Source organism: Vulpes lagopus, chromosome 8 (genome assembly GCF_018345385.1).
Source record: "Vulpes lagopus strain Blue_001 chromosome 8, ASM1834538v1, whole genome shotgun sequence".
NCBI classification, from domain to species: domain Eukaryota; kingdom Metazoa; phylum Chordata; class Mammalia; order Carnivora; family Canidae; genus Vulpes; species Vulpes lagopus.
In genome coordinates, this window is record NC_054831.1 from 55,960,140 (window position 1) to 55,976,040 (window position 15,901).

Sequence of the window (15,901 nt, forward strand, 5' to 3'; positions counted from 1 at the left end):
ACTGGAAAGTTTCTCCGGGAATTGCAGGCATTGATTAAATGTGCGAGGTGGTGTGATGAACAGACTGACTAAACCTGGCAGGTGGAAGGGAGAAGTAAGGGCAGATACTTGGCTTTTTTTTTTTTTTTTAAGATTTTATTTATTTGAGATGGAGCATGTGCAGGGGGGCAGGGGGAGGAACAAAGGGGGAGGAAATCTCAGGCAGACTCACAGACACTGTGCTGAGTGTGGGTCTGACCTGGGCTCAATCTTATCACCCTGAGATCTTGACCTGAGCCAAAATCAAGAGCCAGACACTCATCCAATTGAGCCATCCGGGCGCCCTGATACTTGACTTATTGTGAAGTAAAAATCAGCAGTAAATAACTTGATACAGAGAATGAGGGAGTTGGGAAGGCCAGTTAAATCCTATAGTCTGCTACCGCCTGACTTTGTTAGTTCCTGTGCTTACAAATGTGTGTCAATCACGTTTCCCCTCATCTAAGGTTATTACTCTGTGCTGTGCTGAGTCTTCTAAGGCACCAGTGATGAAACCACAATCCTCATCTGTTACAACTAAGCAGCGAATGAATTAATTGCCTAAGGTTTGGGGTGATGATTGGGGACAATAGATGTAGTTTTATAATTAATACTGAATTTTTATAGCTAATTGTGAAATTTTGTCAGAGGGGTGGGAGTCCAGAACACACCGAATTATCCCTTTAAAAGAAACCTGAAAACATGTGCCATGCAAATGATTTCTGCTCTAATGTCAAGTTATGTCCAGCACTGTCCAGTTAACTATTACCAATGCAAATTTTACTGCTACATTTGCAAGAGGGTAGGACAGACCTATTGTTCACTGAGAAATTAATTGCATGTGAAAAAAATAGACTGAGGGATTAGTATCAATTATGCTTTCAGTGGCATATGTAAGGCAATAAGATTGTTTAATTTTGTAAAGTAAATCATTCATTATGAAGTGCTTGGTATCTTTCTTTACATTTTCCGTCAGTTGAGAAATAAAACTTTTTCTCTCAGCATGATATCAACAGAGAGCTTTACAGTTTGGAAAGCTATTTAGTTAAACTTTGTGCTAAAATACTTTCTCAGTGTGCTTCTTTCTTATTAAAAGTCATTTTCTAAAGAGACAATTTGTATCTACTACAGGCTGTTTGCATTACCAGCTATTTTATAAGGTTATGCAAACCTGGTATCATATTTGGACCAGTTGAAATAATTTTTTTTCCTGGCCAACTCATCTCCAATATGATATGTAGTTGTCTTTATGTCAGTTTTCAAGAGATAATTTGAATGGTCTTCTAAACTAGTAGTATTTATTCTGTCTGTGGCTAAATACTACATGTGTTTAACTCAAGATTAAAAATCAAAGGAGTTTTGATGTTCTTTATCTTTTTTCATCTGTTTTGAGTTTAACATATCTTTCTGAACAAAGCCATGTTTGTAAAGGATATTAAGTTTTGTTTGGCCATCTTCTCAACTGCAAGTGTACTCAGTGGACCTTAATGCAAGGTTATGCTCCCTGGACTGATTGATATATAAACAGAAGACAGATGGTGTAGAGATGACTCTGATGATAATTCATTTTTCAGCTAGTCATGAAGATATTTTGATTACAGTGTGTTTAAGTAATTATAACACAGTCTGCAATGTTAGTCTTGCTGAGAAGGGAGCACATGGAAAACAAGTTACGTGTTATCCATGCCTAACAAAGGGTGCACTGTGGTGTAATGATTTTAATTCCTAATGCTAGATTAGGACTGGCAGAGTTTAAAATATGTCATATAGTAAGGTAAGTCAATTAAGTGTAGACCAAATAAAAAAGGTAACTTCACAGTTTTCAGGCATAAATATTTGTTTTGGAAAGTATATAGATGTTACTATATAAAAGAAACTAGTATTTTGACATTTAGGTAACAGTCTGTGTACAACTCATTAAAAAATTACATGGCTTGATTTTACATTTGCGTGAATCATAATTATCCCAGAACTTGCTTTCTGTGTCATGAATTTAAAACTGAAATCAGAGAGCTTACAGTTCAGTAGCACATTCTATTCCTGCTGTTAAAGTTTTTTTTTTAAGTAGGCTCCACATCCAGGGTGGAGCCCAAAATGGGGCCTGAACTCAGGACCCTGAGATTAAAACCAAGCTGAAACCAAGAGTTGGCTGCTTAACCCACTGAGCCACCCAGACTCCCCGGCTGTTGTTAGTTTTGAAAAAAAAAAAATCTAAGCCAAATGTCACAAGGAGAAAAAAAATTAGAGTTGTGTGGATAGATAGGCCACTTAAGTTTCATTCCTAAATACTAATTACAGTTTATACTTCTGTTTTTGGTATCACATTAGGATAATTGATCGATTAGATGGAGTTCGTTTGCTGTGGTCCCTGCTGAAAAATCCTCATCCAGACGTGAAGGCCAGCGCAGCTTGGGCCCTCTGTCCCTGCATCCAAAACGCTAAGGTAAGAACAGACTACAAATCAATCCCTTCTTGAATCTCTAATATTATATTGAATACTGTCATCACAGGTCACTAGTTGCTTTCGACTTATTTTTGGTCTGATTTATCTAGCAGAAAAGAGTACTGAATGTTTGTGCCAAAATAATTTTTGAGCAATGTCTTTTCCTGGTTAGTTTTTAAATGCCAAATGAAACTAGGCTCAGGTGGCAGTGCTTACCATGTTCTACCTGGCTGGTGCAATTGAAACAGGTATGTCAGGTAAGTCAAAAGGAAGAAAAGTTGACTGTTCTTATCCCTTGGGTGATAAGAAAATTGTCTGTATATACCTACTACTTTAAGAAACATAAAATTACTTCTATCTTATTTATATAGCTTGAAATATGACAGTGAAAGATCGTTAAATCCTTTGTTACTTTGAAAAAGTAAAATACAAAGAACCAGGGATTAGCATCAATTAAAATAATTAAAATAAAGTAAAATTATTTCATGAATCCCACTTTTCTTAGCTTTCAATAAATACTGGATATAAAACCCATAAATAAAATTTTTACATGACAAAAAAAAAGGCTGAACTGGAAGTTTTTTAGCTCTTCTTTTGTAAATTTATTATTTTCTTTAAAGATCTCTTTTCAGCTTGATTTAAAAAATCTAAAGGATTTTACTCCTATAATAAATTTAACATGACTCTAAACATCATTGTAAATATTTGTGACTAGAAATAATCTTTTGTAAAAAGTGAATTGTGATGTGTATTGATAATAGAAGAAATCTATTACAGACTGGTCAATGAGCTATTTTTTTATAAGAGCAAATAAGTGTAATAAAACATAAAGATAAAAACACCTCAAGTGTCAACCTACATGAAAATGAACAACAGGATGATACTATGATCATACAATGCAGTAGTGAGAAACAAATGTATTTCAGTAATGTATTCATCAATATCAATACACCTTATAAATATATTGAGCAAAAATACCAAGTTTCAGAAGTAGATATATAACATAATTCCTATTCTTTAAGGTCCACAAAAAATTTTTTAAATGTAAAACTTAAATGATAGTATTTAGAGATCATTTAGGGATCAAGAAAGAGTCCACTAAGGAAATATCACTACATATCCTTGATATCGATAAGCCAGTATTAAGAAGCAGAATTAACTTCAGAGGAAACAGATAACATAAGGAATATAATATGAAATTTTAAAAACTTATATCCTCAGAATGACCCAAGGGGAATACTATACCCAAAAAGGCTGTTATATTAAAAAAAGATATGTTCATAGATTAACAAAGGCTTTTTGGAGATTAAATATAGATTTGGTGTGGCATCTGGGTGGCTTAGTTGGTTAAAATCAATCTGGCTCTTGATTTCAGCTCAGGTCATGATCTCAGACTCCTCGGGTCAAGCCTCATGTCAGGTTCCAAGCTCAGTGGGAATCTGCTTGAGGATTCCCTCCCTTTCCATCTCCCTCTGCCCTTTCCTCCCTCTAATAAATACATAAACAAATCTTAAAAATATATAGTTTTGGCAAAACAATAAATTTAATAGAAGAGACAAATACTAGATATGATTGAGTAATTATCTGAAAGATAAAGTCTAATAAATAAGAATGCAAAGTAAAAGTAAAAAGAAAGTAGGCTGGTGATGGGGGAAAGTTTGAAAATATAGCACAAGAAAATACACAAAAGGAAAGAGAGCAATTGAAATAAAGAAAAATCATCATTTTAAAAATGGAGGGAAGATTCTGTAAAGTGAAGAGTTAAAGATTCTAGTCTTCAGATTGAAAAGATCCACTTAGTGCCAAGCAGGAAGAACAAAGACAGTTATCTATACCTTGACATAAATTCAGATTGGACATTTCCAGAAAATTAGAGGAAGGGAAAAAATTACATAAGAACAAGGATCACACCAGTATTAGACTTAACATCATTCACAATAAATTGTAAAAGAAAATGGAACAAATCCTTCACTGTCTTTAGAGGAAAGTATTTTTATCCTGGAATTCTATATCCTATAAAAACTAGCATTCAAGTGAGTATAGAGTAAGGACAGAATAAAGACATTTTTCTTTCAGAAATGTCAAGACTCAGGAAGCTTATTCCCCATAAACCTTTTCTGGAACAAAACCCCAACAACTTAGGACTATTTTCCAGCAAAACAAAACATTCTTTCAAAAGAGAATAGCATTTGTTATAGAAACAATAATAAGCAAATAACTCACTGGAATTTATAGGTAAATATAAATTTTTGTTGATAATATGTCTCTCAAATTTTAGAAAATTTCTAAGAAAGAATTTAAAATTAATGACATAAAATAAAATAAAGGCAGATAATATTATCACAGTAGCAATCTGAATCTAAATTACTAGATGATTCAAAAAATGTATTAGGTAGTGTAAAGTAACAGGTAAACACATATTAAAAGTCTTTACTTTTCCCAGAGAAGGATGCTATGGATACTGGTTCATTCCCAATCATCACCACAAATATAAACTTAAATACAGAATTTAATTTTGTTTTATGATGAGATACCATTTTGTATATAGATTAACAGTTCTACATAGTGCTGTTATGTGTAAATTATGTCCTTTATTCTCATGGATTTTAATTACAAATTTGCCTATTTATCTTATTATCTGTAATAAGACATTCTGTAAGAGACACACCAATATCTTCATTTTCATCATTCCTGCCCAGGATTTCTGTCCTGAATATCTGACTATTCTAGCAACCTAAACTGAACCACACTCAAACTAAACACAACCCATCATGCTTGTCTTTTAGCCCCTGGCCCCAAGTCCTACATTGGATCCAAGCCTCCATAAAGAGCTCCTACTTTTCCATTTCTATTGAATCTTCCCTGCGCATTATCTATTCCTACCACTTCAGTGTCTTTGAATTTTTCTCAAGAAAACCTCAGCTCCCATCTTATCACTCCTGAGGAAAGAGCAGATGCATGATCTCTGCTTATTCACTACTCTTTAAAAAAATTCATTTATTTATTAATGAGAGACACAGAGAGAAGGAAGAGACATAGGCAGAGGGAGAAGCAGGCTCCATGCAGGGACCCCAATGTGGGACTCAATCCCAGAACCCCGGGATCACTCCCCCACCCCTCCCGATCAGAAGGCAGATGCTCAACCACTAAGCCACCCAGGCATCCCTGCTTGTTCACTACTCTTACCAAGAACTACACCCCTCTGTATGCACTATCATTTAGGCAACACAAACATTTGAAGAATTTTAAATAAGGATGTGATGTGAGCAGATTGGTTAATTAGAAAATATGAGTAGGTGATTAATTAGGCTTGTGCAGTGGTTCGGGTGAAAATAATTAGAATCTGACCTGACACAGTGGCAGTGTGGGCAAAGAGAAGAGTCAGTACAGAAATAATTGCAGGGGCACTTGGGTGGTTCAAGTGGTTGAGCATCTTTTGATTCCAGCTCAAGTTATGATCTCAGAGTTGTGAGATCAACCATGCTGGGCATGGAGCCTGCTTAAGATTCTCTCTCTCTCTATCTCCTTCTACCTCTCCCCTACTCTCTTTCTCTAAAAAAAAAAAGAAAGAAAGAAAGAAAAAAAAGAAAGAATTGCAAAGTAGAATCAGATATTGGTGTGTGATTGGATATTGGCTGTGCGAAGGTGATCAAGAGAGAGTTTGAGTTTTTGTTTTTGTATTTTAACTTTGACAACTAAGAAATGGTAACTTTACAAAACATGAGAAGACCATGATTTCAGGCAAAGATGGTGGATTTGCAAGGCTCTTGTTTTTTTGAAAAATCCTATTTTCTATGATGAGAAGGTAAATGAGTATTATATGGTCTCTCTCCCCTTCATCTTTATAGAGCAAAACTTATCTTCCCAAGGTAGAAGGATACCTCAGGGATAGAGTATGAAAGAGGTCATGTGCTCAGAAATGCAAAAAGAAGAAAGCACATTCATAATATTGAAAAATCATATCTTATTGTGTATACAGATCCCAATCTATGGTTTAAGATAGCTCAATCTAATGGAAATTTCTGTGATGATGGAAATGTACTCTTCAAATATGGTAACCATTAAGCCCCCTGTGGCTATCAAGCCCTTGAAATATGACTAGTATGAATGAGGAATTGAATTTTTAATTATATTAAGTTTTATGTTAATTAAATTATTTAAATTAAATTTAAGTAACCATATGCAGCTAGTGGCTGTTGTTTTGGAAAACCCAAGTCTAAGATATGCAAATAATGGTGGGTTGTCTTTTAAGGCACCCCTGCAAAGAGCTGTAAACCTGAAGTTTTACATAACATAGGTTACATCCTCACTATGTAAAATTTAGAAAGTAAATAAAAACAAGGAGTTTTATGAGTTTTCTCCTACAAATAAAAAATGTTTTTTTAATTAAAAATAAAAGCAAAGGAAAAAAATTACCTGTAATCTCAGTACTTGGGGATAACCATGATTAAGAGTTAGATTGGAGTTTTTCCCTTAACAATGAATTGTGAATACCTCTCATATTCTATCTATATCTTTCCATACCCTGTCTAGTTTCCTTAGCTGTATAGTATTTTGTTTTATGGCCATTTCATAATTTATTTATGCATTTAAATTTCCAGTGTTAAAGGAGAATGAAGTTAGTGAAACAAAAATTTTAATTTGAGCTATTCTAAAAACATGTAAAAGAATGAAACTGGACCACTTTCTTACACCATATACAAAAACAAATTCAAAATGGATGAAAGACCTAAATGTGAGATAGAAAATCATAGTAATCTCTCTGACATCAGCTGTAGCAACATTTTTCTAGATATGTCTCCTAAGGCAAGGGAAATAAAAACAAAAATTAACTTTTGGGACTATATCAAAATAAAAATTTTCTGCACAGCAAAGGAAAAATCAACAAAAATAAAAGGCAATCTATTAAATGGGAGCAGATATTTGCAAATTATATATCTTATAAAGGTTTGGTATCCAAAATGTATAAAAAATTGATACAACTCAATACCCCCCCAAAACAGTAATCCAGTTTAAGAATGGACAGAAGACATGGACATTTTTCCAAGACACAGATGACCAATAGACATATGGAAAGATGCTCCATATTACTCATCATCAGGGAAATGCAAACCAAAACTACAATAAGATATAACCTCATACCTGTTGGATGGCTAACATTAAAAGCACAAGAAACAACAGGTATTGGTCAGGATGTGAAGAAAAAGGAACCCACTTACACTGTTGGTGGGAATGCAAACTGCAGCCATTGTGTAAAACTGGAAAATATTTTTCCTCAAAAAATTAAAAATACAACTCCTTTATAATCCAGTAATTACAATACTGGTATTTATCCAAAAAATACAAAAACACTAATTCAAAGGGATACATGCACCCCTATGTTTATAGCAGAATTATTTACAATAGCTAAACTATTAGAAATAGCCCAAGTATCCATTGATGAGTGGATAAAGAAGATGTGGTACACACACACACACACACACACACATATATACACTGGACTATTACTCAGCCATGAATAAAACCTTGCCATTTGTAATAACATGTATGGAGCTAGAGAGTATCATGCTAAGTGAAATAAGTCAGAGAAAGGCAAATACCATATGATTTTACTCATATGTGGAATTTAAGCAATAAATGAGCTTAAATAAAGGAGAAAAGAGAGACTGAGACAGACTAAGAAACAGATTCTTAACTATAGAATACAAACTGATAGTTACCAGAAGGGAGATGGATGGAGAGGATAGAGGAAATAGAGGATGAGGATTAAAGAATATACTTACCATGATGAAAAAAATAAATAAAATGATACGATGGGGATTAAGGAATACACTTGCTATGATGAATACTTGGTGTTGTATGGAAGTACCTAATATCACTGTGTTTTGAAACTAATATTACACTGTGTTAACAAACTGGAATTTAAATAAAAACTTAAAATGATAAAAAAATAAGCAGGTGATAACCAAAAAAAGAGGAAGTGTGGTCCCACATTTTAATTTGGCCAGAGATTTTCTTCTTTAGTTAACACGGTCATTCCCAGATATGTGTCCCTCTAGGACTCTCAACTCTTCATCCAGATTTGTGTTGTAAAGCAGATTCCATGGTACTTATCTCTTTTCACACTAGATTGTCATTTTACTGTTTTCACCATAATTAATTTTACGTATGTAACCTATAGCTTTTTGCATATAGCATCTCAATTAACTGCACAATTATTTTTGCTTCTGAGGAAACTAAGTTGTCAGATTATTTAAACACTTGCTCAAGATCACATAACTAGAATGGTAACTGAGCCTATGATATGACCCAGTTCTAACTCCATATCCTGTGCTATGGTTCTACCACAAAACAGCTGCCACCCACATCAACAAACAAGTTTCTACAGTTTTCTTTTCATTTTGAAGCTTTTTCTGGACAGTTCCTTTGTGAAGAAAAGCCCTATTGCTCCAGAAAATATGGGATTTCTTAAAGTCTTAGGGCTCTTTTAAGCTTTGAGAACCTCAAAAATGTAAATGCTACAAGCTTAAAAAAATATCATTTAATGTGCCACTTTGAGAGAATATTTCAAATATTTCAAATCTTCGATTTGTCATACAATGGGGTACCACTGTGTTGATAATGGGGGGGGCTGTGCATGTGTGGGATCAGACATTATGGGAAACCTCAGTACCTTCTGCTCAATTTTGCTATCAACCAAAAACTGCTGTAAATGACAGAGTATGTTTAAAAAAAAAGAAGCTTTAAAAAATCATTTAGAATTGTCATTATTTAACTCTCTTTGACACTTGTTCAGTTTGGGAAACTTTAAAATTTTACCTTCAGTGTTTTGTTTCCAACAGTATTTGCCATCCTCAATGAGAGACTAAAAAACTAAAATTTAAAAAGAAAAAAACCACATGCTTTTCAAAATTCACAAAATTAATTGAAAATGAAATGCATATAATTGAATTTTCAAATTTTGAACCATTTATACTCTGAAGTAATTACAGTATAAACCACACAAAGACATTTGGGTCTTGCTGTATTTATTTTAGTAAGCTTTCAACAATGTTTTTATAGTTTATTGAGTAATCCTTTTTCACACTAAACCTAATTAATAATTCAAATCCATGAATTGTTGGGCTCTTTGTTTTTTCAATTCTTTTACCAAGAATTAATCACAAATCAGGAATAGAAAAGATTTGGTTTTGGTTTTGATTCCATTTTCAACCTAGGACATAGTAACTTGAGGGATGAATAATTTTTTATTCCTATTTCATCCACGTATTATACCTAAGGAGATACAGCATCTTCCATCACTTCCATTGGCTTTAAGTAAGTGTGAAAGATAGTTCTCAAATATATAACGATGCCTGAGAGGAACATGTTGTAGTATTAATAATTAGTAAATGGACTGGATTTATACTTCTTAAACACTTACATTTAAATTTTCATTTTGCCTTAAAGAGTTTTGTGACAATACACGAATACAATAAAATAGAAGTTAAAATCATATTATATTAATATAATTAATAGTATATTAGAAGTCAGCAGTGATTTCATTTAATCTCTGGGCAAATCAGATAACTTCATTAATTCAGCAACATTATTTAGCACTGTTTGCCAAACCCTCTGTAGGTACACATTACATTTTTTTTTAATTAACTTTTATTGGTGTTCAATTTACCAACATACAGAAAAACACCCAGTGCTCATCCCGTCAAGTGTCCACCTCAGTGCCCGTCACCCATTCCCCTCCAACACCCGCCCTCCTCCCCTTCCACTACCCCTAGTTCATTTCCCCGAGTTAGGAGTCTTTATGTTCTGTCTCCCTTCCTGATATTTCCCAACATTTCTTTTCCCTTCCTTTATATTCCCTTTCACTATTATTCATATTCCCCAAATGAATGAGAACATACACTGTTTGTCCTTCTCCGATTGACTTACTTCACTCAGCATAATACCCTCCAGTTCCATCCACGTTGAAGCAAATGGTGGGTATTTGTCGTTTCTAATTGCTGAGTAATATTCCATTGTATACATAAACCACATCTTCTTTATCCATTCATCTTTCGATGGACACCGAGGCTCCTTCCACAGTTTAGCTATTGTGGCCATTGCTGATAGAAACATCGGGGTGCAGGTGTCCCGACGTTTCATTGCATCTGAATCTTTGGGGTAAATCCCCAACAGTGCAATTGCTGGGTCGTAGGGCAGGTCTATTTTTAACTCTTTGAGGAACCTCCACACAGTTTTCCAGAGTGGCTGCACCAGTTCACAGTCCCACCAACAGTGTAAGAGGGTTCCCTTTTCTCCGCATCCTCTCCAACATTTGTGGTTTCCTGCCTTGTTAATTTTCCCCATTCTCACTGGTGTGAGGTGGTATCTCATTGTGGTTTTGATTTGTATTTCCCTGATGGCAAGTGATGCAGAGCATTTTCTCATGTGCATGTTGGCCATGTCCATGTCTTCCTCTGTGAGATTTCTCTTCATGTCTTTTGCCCATTTCATGATTGGATTGTTTGTTTCTTTGGTGTTGAGTTTAATAAGTTCTTTATAGATTTTGGAAACTAGCCCTTTATCTGATATGTCATTTGCAAATATCTTCTCCCATTCTGTAGGTTGTCTTTTAGTTTTGTTGACTGTATCCTTTGCTGTGCAAAAGCTTCTTATCTTGATGAAGTCCCAATAGTTCATTTTTGCTTTTGTTTCTTTTGCCTTTGTGGATGTATCTTGCAAGAAGTTACTGTGGCTGAGTTCAAAAAGGGTGTTGCCTGTGTTCTCCTCTAGGATTTTGATGGAATCTTGTCTCACATTTAGATCTCTCATCCATTTTGAGTTTATCTTTGTGTATGGTGAAAGAGAGTGGTCCAGTTTCATTCTTCTGCATGTGGATGTCCAATTTTCCCAGCACCATTTATTGAAGAGACTGTCTTTCTTCCAATGGATAGTCTTTCCTCCTTTATCAAATATTAGATGACCGTACATTTCAGGGTCCACTTCTGGGTTCTCTATTCTGTTCCATTGATCTATGTGTCTGTTTTTGTGCCAGTACCACACTGTTTTGATGACCACAGCTTTGTAGTACAACGTGAAATCTGGCATTGTGATGCCCCCAGCTATGGTTTTCTTTTTTAAAATTCCCCTGGCTATTCGGGGTCTTTTCTGATTCCACACAAATCTTAAAATAATTTGTTCTAACTCTCTGAAGAAAGTCCATGGTATTTTGATAGGGATTGCATTAAACCTATAAATTGCCCTGGGTAACATTGACATTTTCACAATATTAATTCTGCCAATCCATGAGCATGGAATATTCTTCCATCTCTTTGTGTCTTCCTCAATTTCTTTCAGAAGTGTTCTATAGTTTTTAGGGTATAGATCTTTTACCTCTTTGGTTAGGTTTATTCCTAGGTATCTTATGCTTTTGGGTGCAATTGTAAATGGGATTGACTCCTTAATTTCTTTTTCTTCAGTCTCATTGTTAGTGTATAGAAATGCCATTGATTTCTAGGCATTGATTTTGTATCCTGCCACGCTACCAAATTGCTGTATGAGTTCTAGCAATCTTGGGGTGGAGGCTTTTGGGTTTTCTATGTAGAGTATCATGTCATCGGCGAAGAGGGAGAGTTTGACTTCTTCTTTGCCAATTTGAATGCCTTTAATGTCTTTTTGTTGTCTGATTGCTGAGGCGAGGACTTCCAGAACTATGTTGAACAGCAGTGGTGAGAGTGGACATCCCTGTCTTGTTCCTGATCTTAGGGGAAAGGCTCCCAGTGCTTCCCCATTGAGAATGATATTTGCTGTGGGCTTTTCGTAAATGGCTTTTAAGATGTCGAGGAAAGTTCCCTCTATCCCAACACTCTGAAGGGTTTTGATCAGGAATGGATGCTGTATTTTGTCAAATGCTTTCTCTGCATCTAAAGAGAGGATCATATGGTTCTTGGTTTTTCTCTTGCTGATATGATGAATCACATTGATGGTTTTACGAGTGTTGAACCAGCCTTGTGACCCAGGGATAAATCCTACTTGGTCATGGTGAATAATTTTCTTAATGTGTTGTTGGATCCTATTGGCTAGTATCTTGTTGAGAATTTTTGCATCCATGTTCATCAGGGATATTGGTCTGTAATTCTCCTTTTTGGTGGGGTCTTTGTCTGGTTTCGGAATTAAGGTGATGCTGGCCTCATAGAACAAATTTGGAAGTACTCCATCTCTTTCTATCTTTCCAAACAGCTTTAGTAGAATAGGTATGATTTCTTCTTTAAACGTTTGATAGAATTCCCCTGGGAAGCCATCTGGCCCTGGACTCTTGTGTCTTGGGAGGTTTTTGATGACTGCTTCAATTTCCTCCCTGGTTATTAGCCTGTTCAGGTTTTCTATTTCTTCCTGCTCCAGTTTTGGTAGTTTGTGGCTTTCCAGGAATGCGTCCATTTCTTCTAGATTTCCTAATTTATTGGCGTACAGCTGTTCATAATATGTTTTTAAAATCGTTTGTATTTCCTTGGTGTTGGTAGTGATGTCCCCTTTCTCATTCATGATTTTATTAATTTGAGTCTTCTCTCTCTTCTTTTTAATAAGGTTGGCTAATGGTTTATCTATCTTATTAATTCTTTCAAAGAACCAACTCCTGGTTCTGTTGATCTGTTCCACAGTTCTTTTGGTCTCGATATCATTGAGTTCTGCTCGAATTTTAATTAACTCTCTTCTTCTGCTGGGGGTGGGGTCTATTTGTTGCTTTTTCTCTAGTTCCTTTATGTGTAAGGTGAGCTTTTGAATTTGAGATCTTTCCAGTTTTTGAATGGATGCTTGTATTGCGATGTATTTCCCCCTCAGGACTGCTTTTGCTGCATCCCAAAGATTTTGAACGGTTGTATCTTCATTCTCATTAGTTTCCATGAATCTTTTTAATTCTTCCTTAATTTTCTGGTTGACCTTTTCATCTTTTAGCAGGATGGTCCTTAACCTCTACGTGTTTGTGGTCCTTCCATACTTCTTGTTGTGATTAAGTTCTAATTTCAAGGCATTATGGTCTGAGAATATACAGGGGACTATCCCGATCTTTTGGTATCGGTTCAGACCCGATTTGTGACCCAGTATGTGGTCTATTCTGGAGAAAGTTCCATGTGCACTTGAGAAGAATGTGTATTCCGTTGAGTTTGGATGTAAAGTTCTGTAGATATCTGTGAAATCCATCTGGTCCAGTGTATCATTTAAAGCTCTCGTTTCTTTGGAGATGTTGTGCTTAGAAGACCTATCCAGGGTAGAAAGAGCTAGATTGAAGTCACCAAGTATAAGTGTATCATTATCAAGGTATTTCTTGAGTTTGGTTATTAATTGGTTTAAATATTTGGCAGCTCCCACATTCGGGGCATATATATTGAGGATTGTTAAGTCCTCTTGTTGGATAGATCCTTTGAGTATGAGATAGTGTCCCTCTTCATCTCTCACTATAGTCTTTGGGGTAAATTTTAATTTATCTGATATAAGGATGGCAACCCCTGCTTTCTTTTGAGGACCATTTGAATGGTAAATGGTTCTCCAACCTTTTATTTTCAGGTTGTAGGTGTCCTTCTGTCTAAAATGAGTCTCTTGTAGACAGCAAATAGATGGGTCCTGCTTTTTTATCCAGTCTGAAACCCTGCGCCTTTTGATGGGGTCATTAAGCCCGTTCACGTTCAGAGTTACTATTGATAGATATGAGTTTAGTGTCATCATATCTAATCAGTCCTTGTTTTTGTGGATTGTTCCACTGAACTTCTTCTTAAAGGGGAATTTTAAGAGTCCCCCTTAAAATTTCTTGCAGAGCTGGTTTGGAGGTTACATATTCTTTCAGTTCCTGCCTGTCTTGGAAGCTCTTTATCTCTCCTTCCATTTTGAATGAGAGCCTTGCTGGATAAAGTATTCTTGGTTGCATGTTCTTTTCATTTAGGACCCTGAATATATCCTGCTAGCCCTTTCTGGCCTGCCAGGTCTCTGTGGAGAGGTCTGCTGTTACCCTAATATTCCTCCCCATAAAAGTCAGGGACTTTTTTTCTCTTGCTGCTTTAAGGATCTTCTCCTTATCTTTGGAATTTGCAAGCTTCACTATTAAATGTTGAGGTGTTGAACGGTTTTTGTTGATTTTAGGTGGGGATCTCTCTATTTCCTGGATCTGAATGCCTGTTTCCCTTCCCAGATTAGGAAAGTTTTCAGCTAGGATTTGTTCAAATACATATTCTGGCCCTCTGTCCCTTTCGGCGCCCTCAGGAACCCCAATTAAACGTAGGTTTTTCTTCCTCAGACTGTCATTTATTTCCCTTAATCTATCCTCATGATCTTTTAATTGCTTGTCTCTTTTTTCCTCAGTTTCCCTCTTTGCCATCAACTTGTCTTCTATGTCACTCACTCGTTCTTCTACCTCGTTAACCCTCGTCGTTAGGACTTCTAGCTTGGATTGCATCTCATTTAATTGATTTTTAATTTCTGCCTGATTGGATCTAAATTCTGCAGTCATGAAGTCTCTTGAGTCCTTTATGGTTTTTTCTAGAGCCACCAGTAGCTGTAAAATAGTGCTTCTGAATTGGCTTTCTGACATTGAATTGTAATCCATATTTTGTAACTCTGTGGGAGAGTGGGCTGTTTCTGATTCTTTTTTTTGAGGTGAGGTTTTCCTTCTAGTCATTTTGCTCAGTGCAGAGTGGCCAAAAACAAGTTGTATTGGGAAAAGGAGAAAAAGAGAGAGAAGGAAAGAAAAGAGAAAAAGAAAAAAGAGAAAGAAAAAAAAAAAGGGGAAAAAAAAAAGGGAAAAAGAGAAGAAAAAGAAAGAAAAAGAAAGAAAGGAGAAAAAAGAAAAAAAAAGGGGGGGTGGGGGAAGCAATCAGAAATCAAGAAGAAAGAGAGAAAAAAAAAGCACAAAACAAAACAAAAAAAAAACAAAAACAAAACAAAAAAAAAACACGGGGGAGTATCTTCCGATTCTGTATACTTTAAGTCCCTTGACTTCCCTTGGAACTGGTCCGTGTCGCTGGTCTTCTGGGGGAGGGGCCTGCTGTGCTGATTCTCAGGTGTTAGCACTTGGGGGAGCTGCTCTGCCCCTGCCTGGTGCAGGGCTCAGTGGGGGGTGTTGACACCGTGAGGCCCCGTGAGGAAGCCACAGTGGCGGGGGCAGCTCTGGGACCCTGGATCCAGCCCCCGCAGTAGCTCCGGGGCTCTCCGTCTGCAGGGCCTGGGGGCTCCCGGGCGGGGCCGGTGATCTGCTCAGTTTCAGGCAGGAGCGTCCTTGTTGTCCTGGGCCCTCCCGGCCTCTGCCTGTCCCGGGGGAGGCCGGATCCTGGGCTGTGTCCCGGCGCCCTGTGCTCCGGGGCCTGCGCTGTTGGATTCGCTCCCGCCCCGCAGCCCCCTCCGCGGAGCCGCAGCCCGAGCCCCTCCGAGCTGTTCCCCAGAGCCGCGCCGCCCCCTCCGCGGAGCTTCTTCCTC

At 36.5% G+C, this 15,901-nt stretch overlaps 1 protein-coding gene across 1 annotated transcript in view; it reads left to right on the top strand.

The window, feature by feature from the left end:
- The window catches only part of ODAD2 (outer dynein arm docking complex subunit 2), a 187,238-nt gene that overhangs the window by 88,367 nt on the left and 82,970 nt on the right, over positions 1–15,901 (top strand). Inside the window, exon 16 of the mRNA XM_041764881.1 lies at positions 2,347–2,461. Coding sequence (XP_041620815.1) covers positions 2,347–2,461 — 115 coding nt within the window. The remainder of the gene's footprint in view (positions 1–2,346; positions 2,462–15,901) is intronic.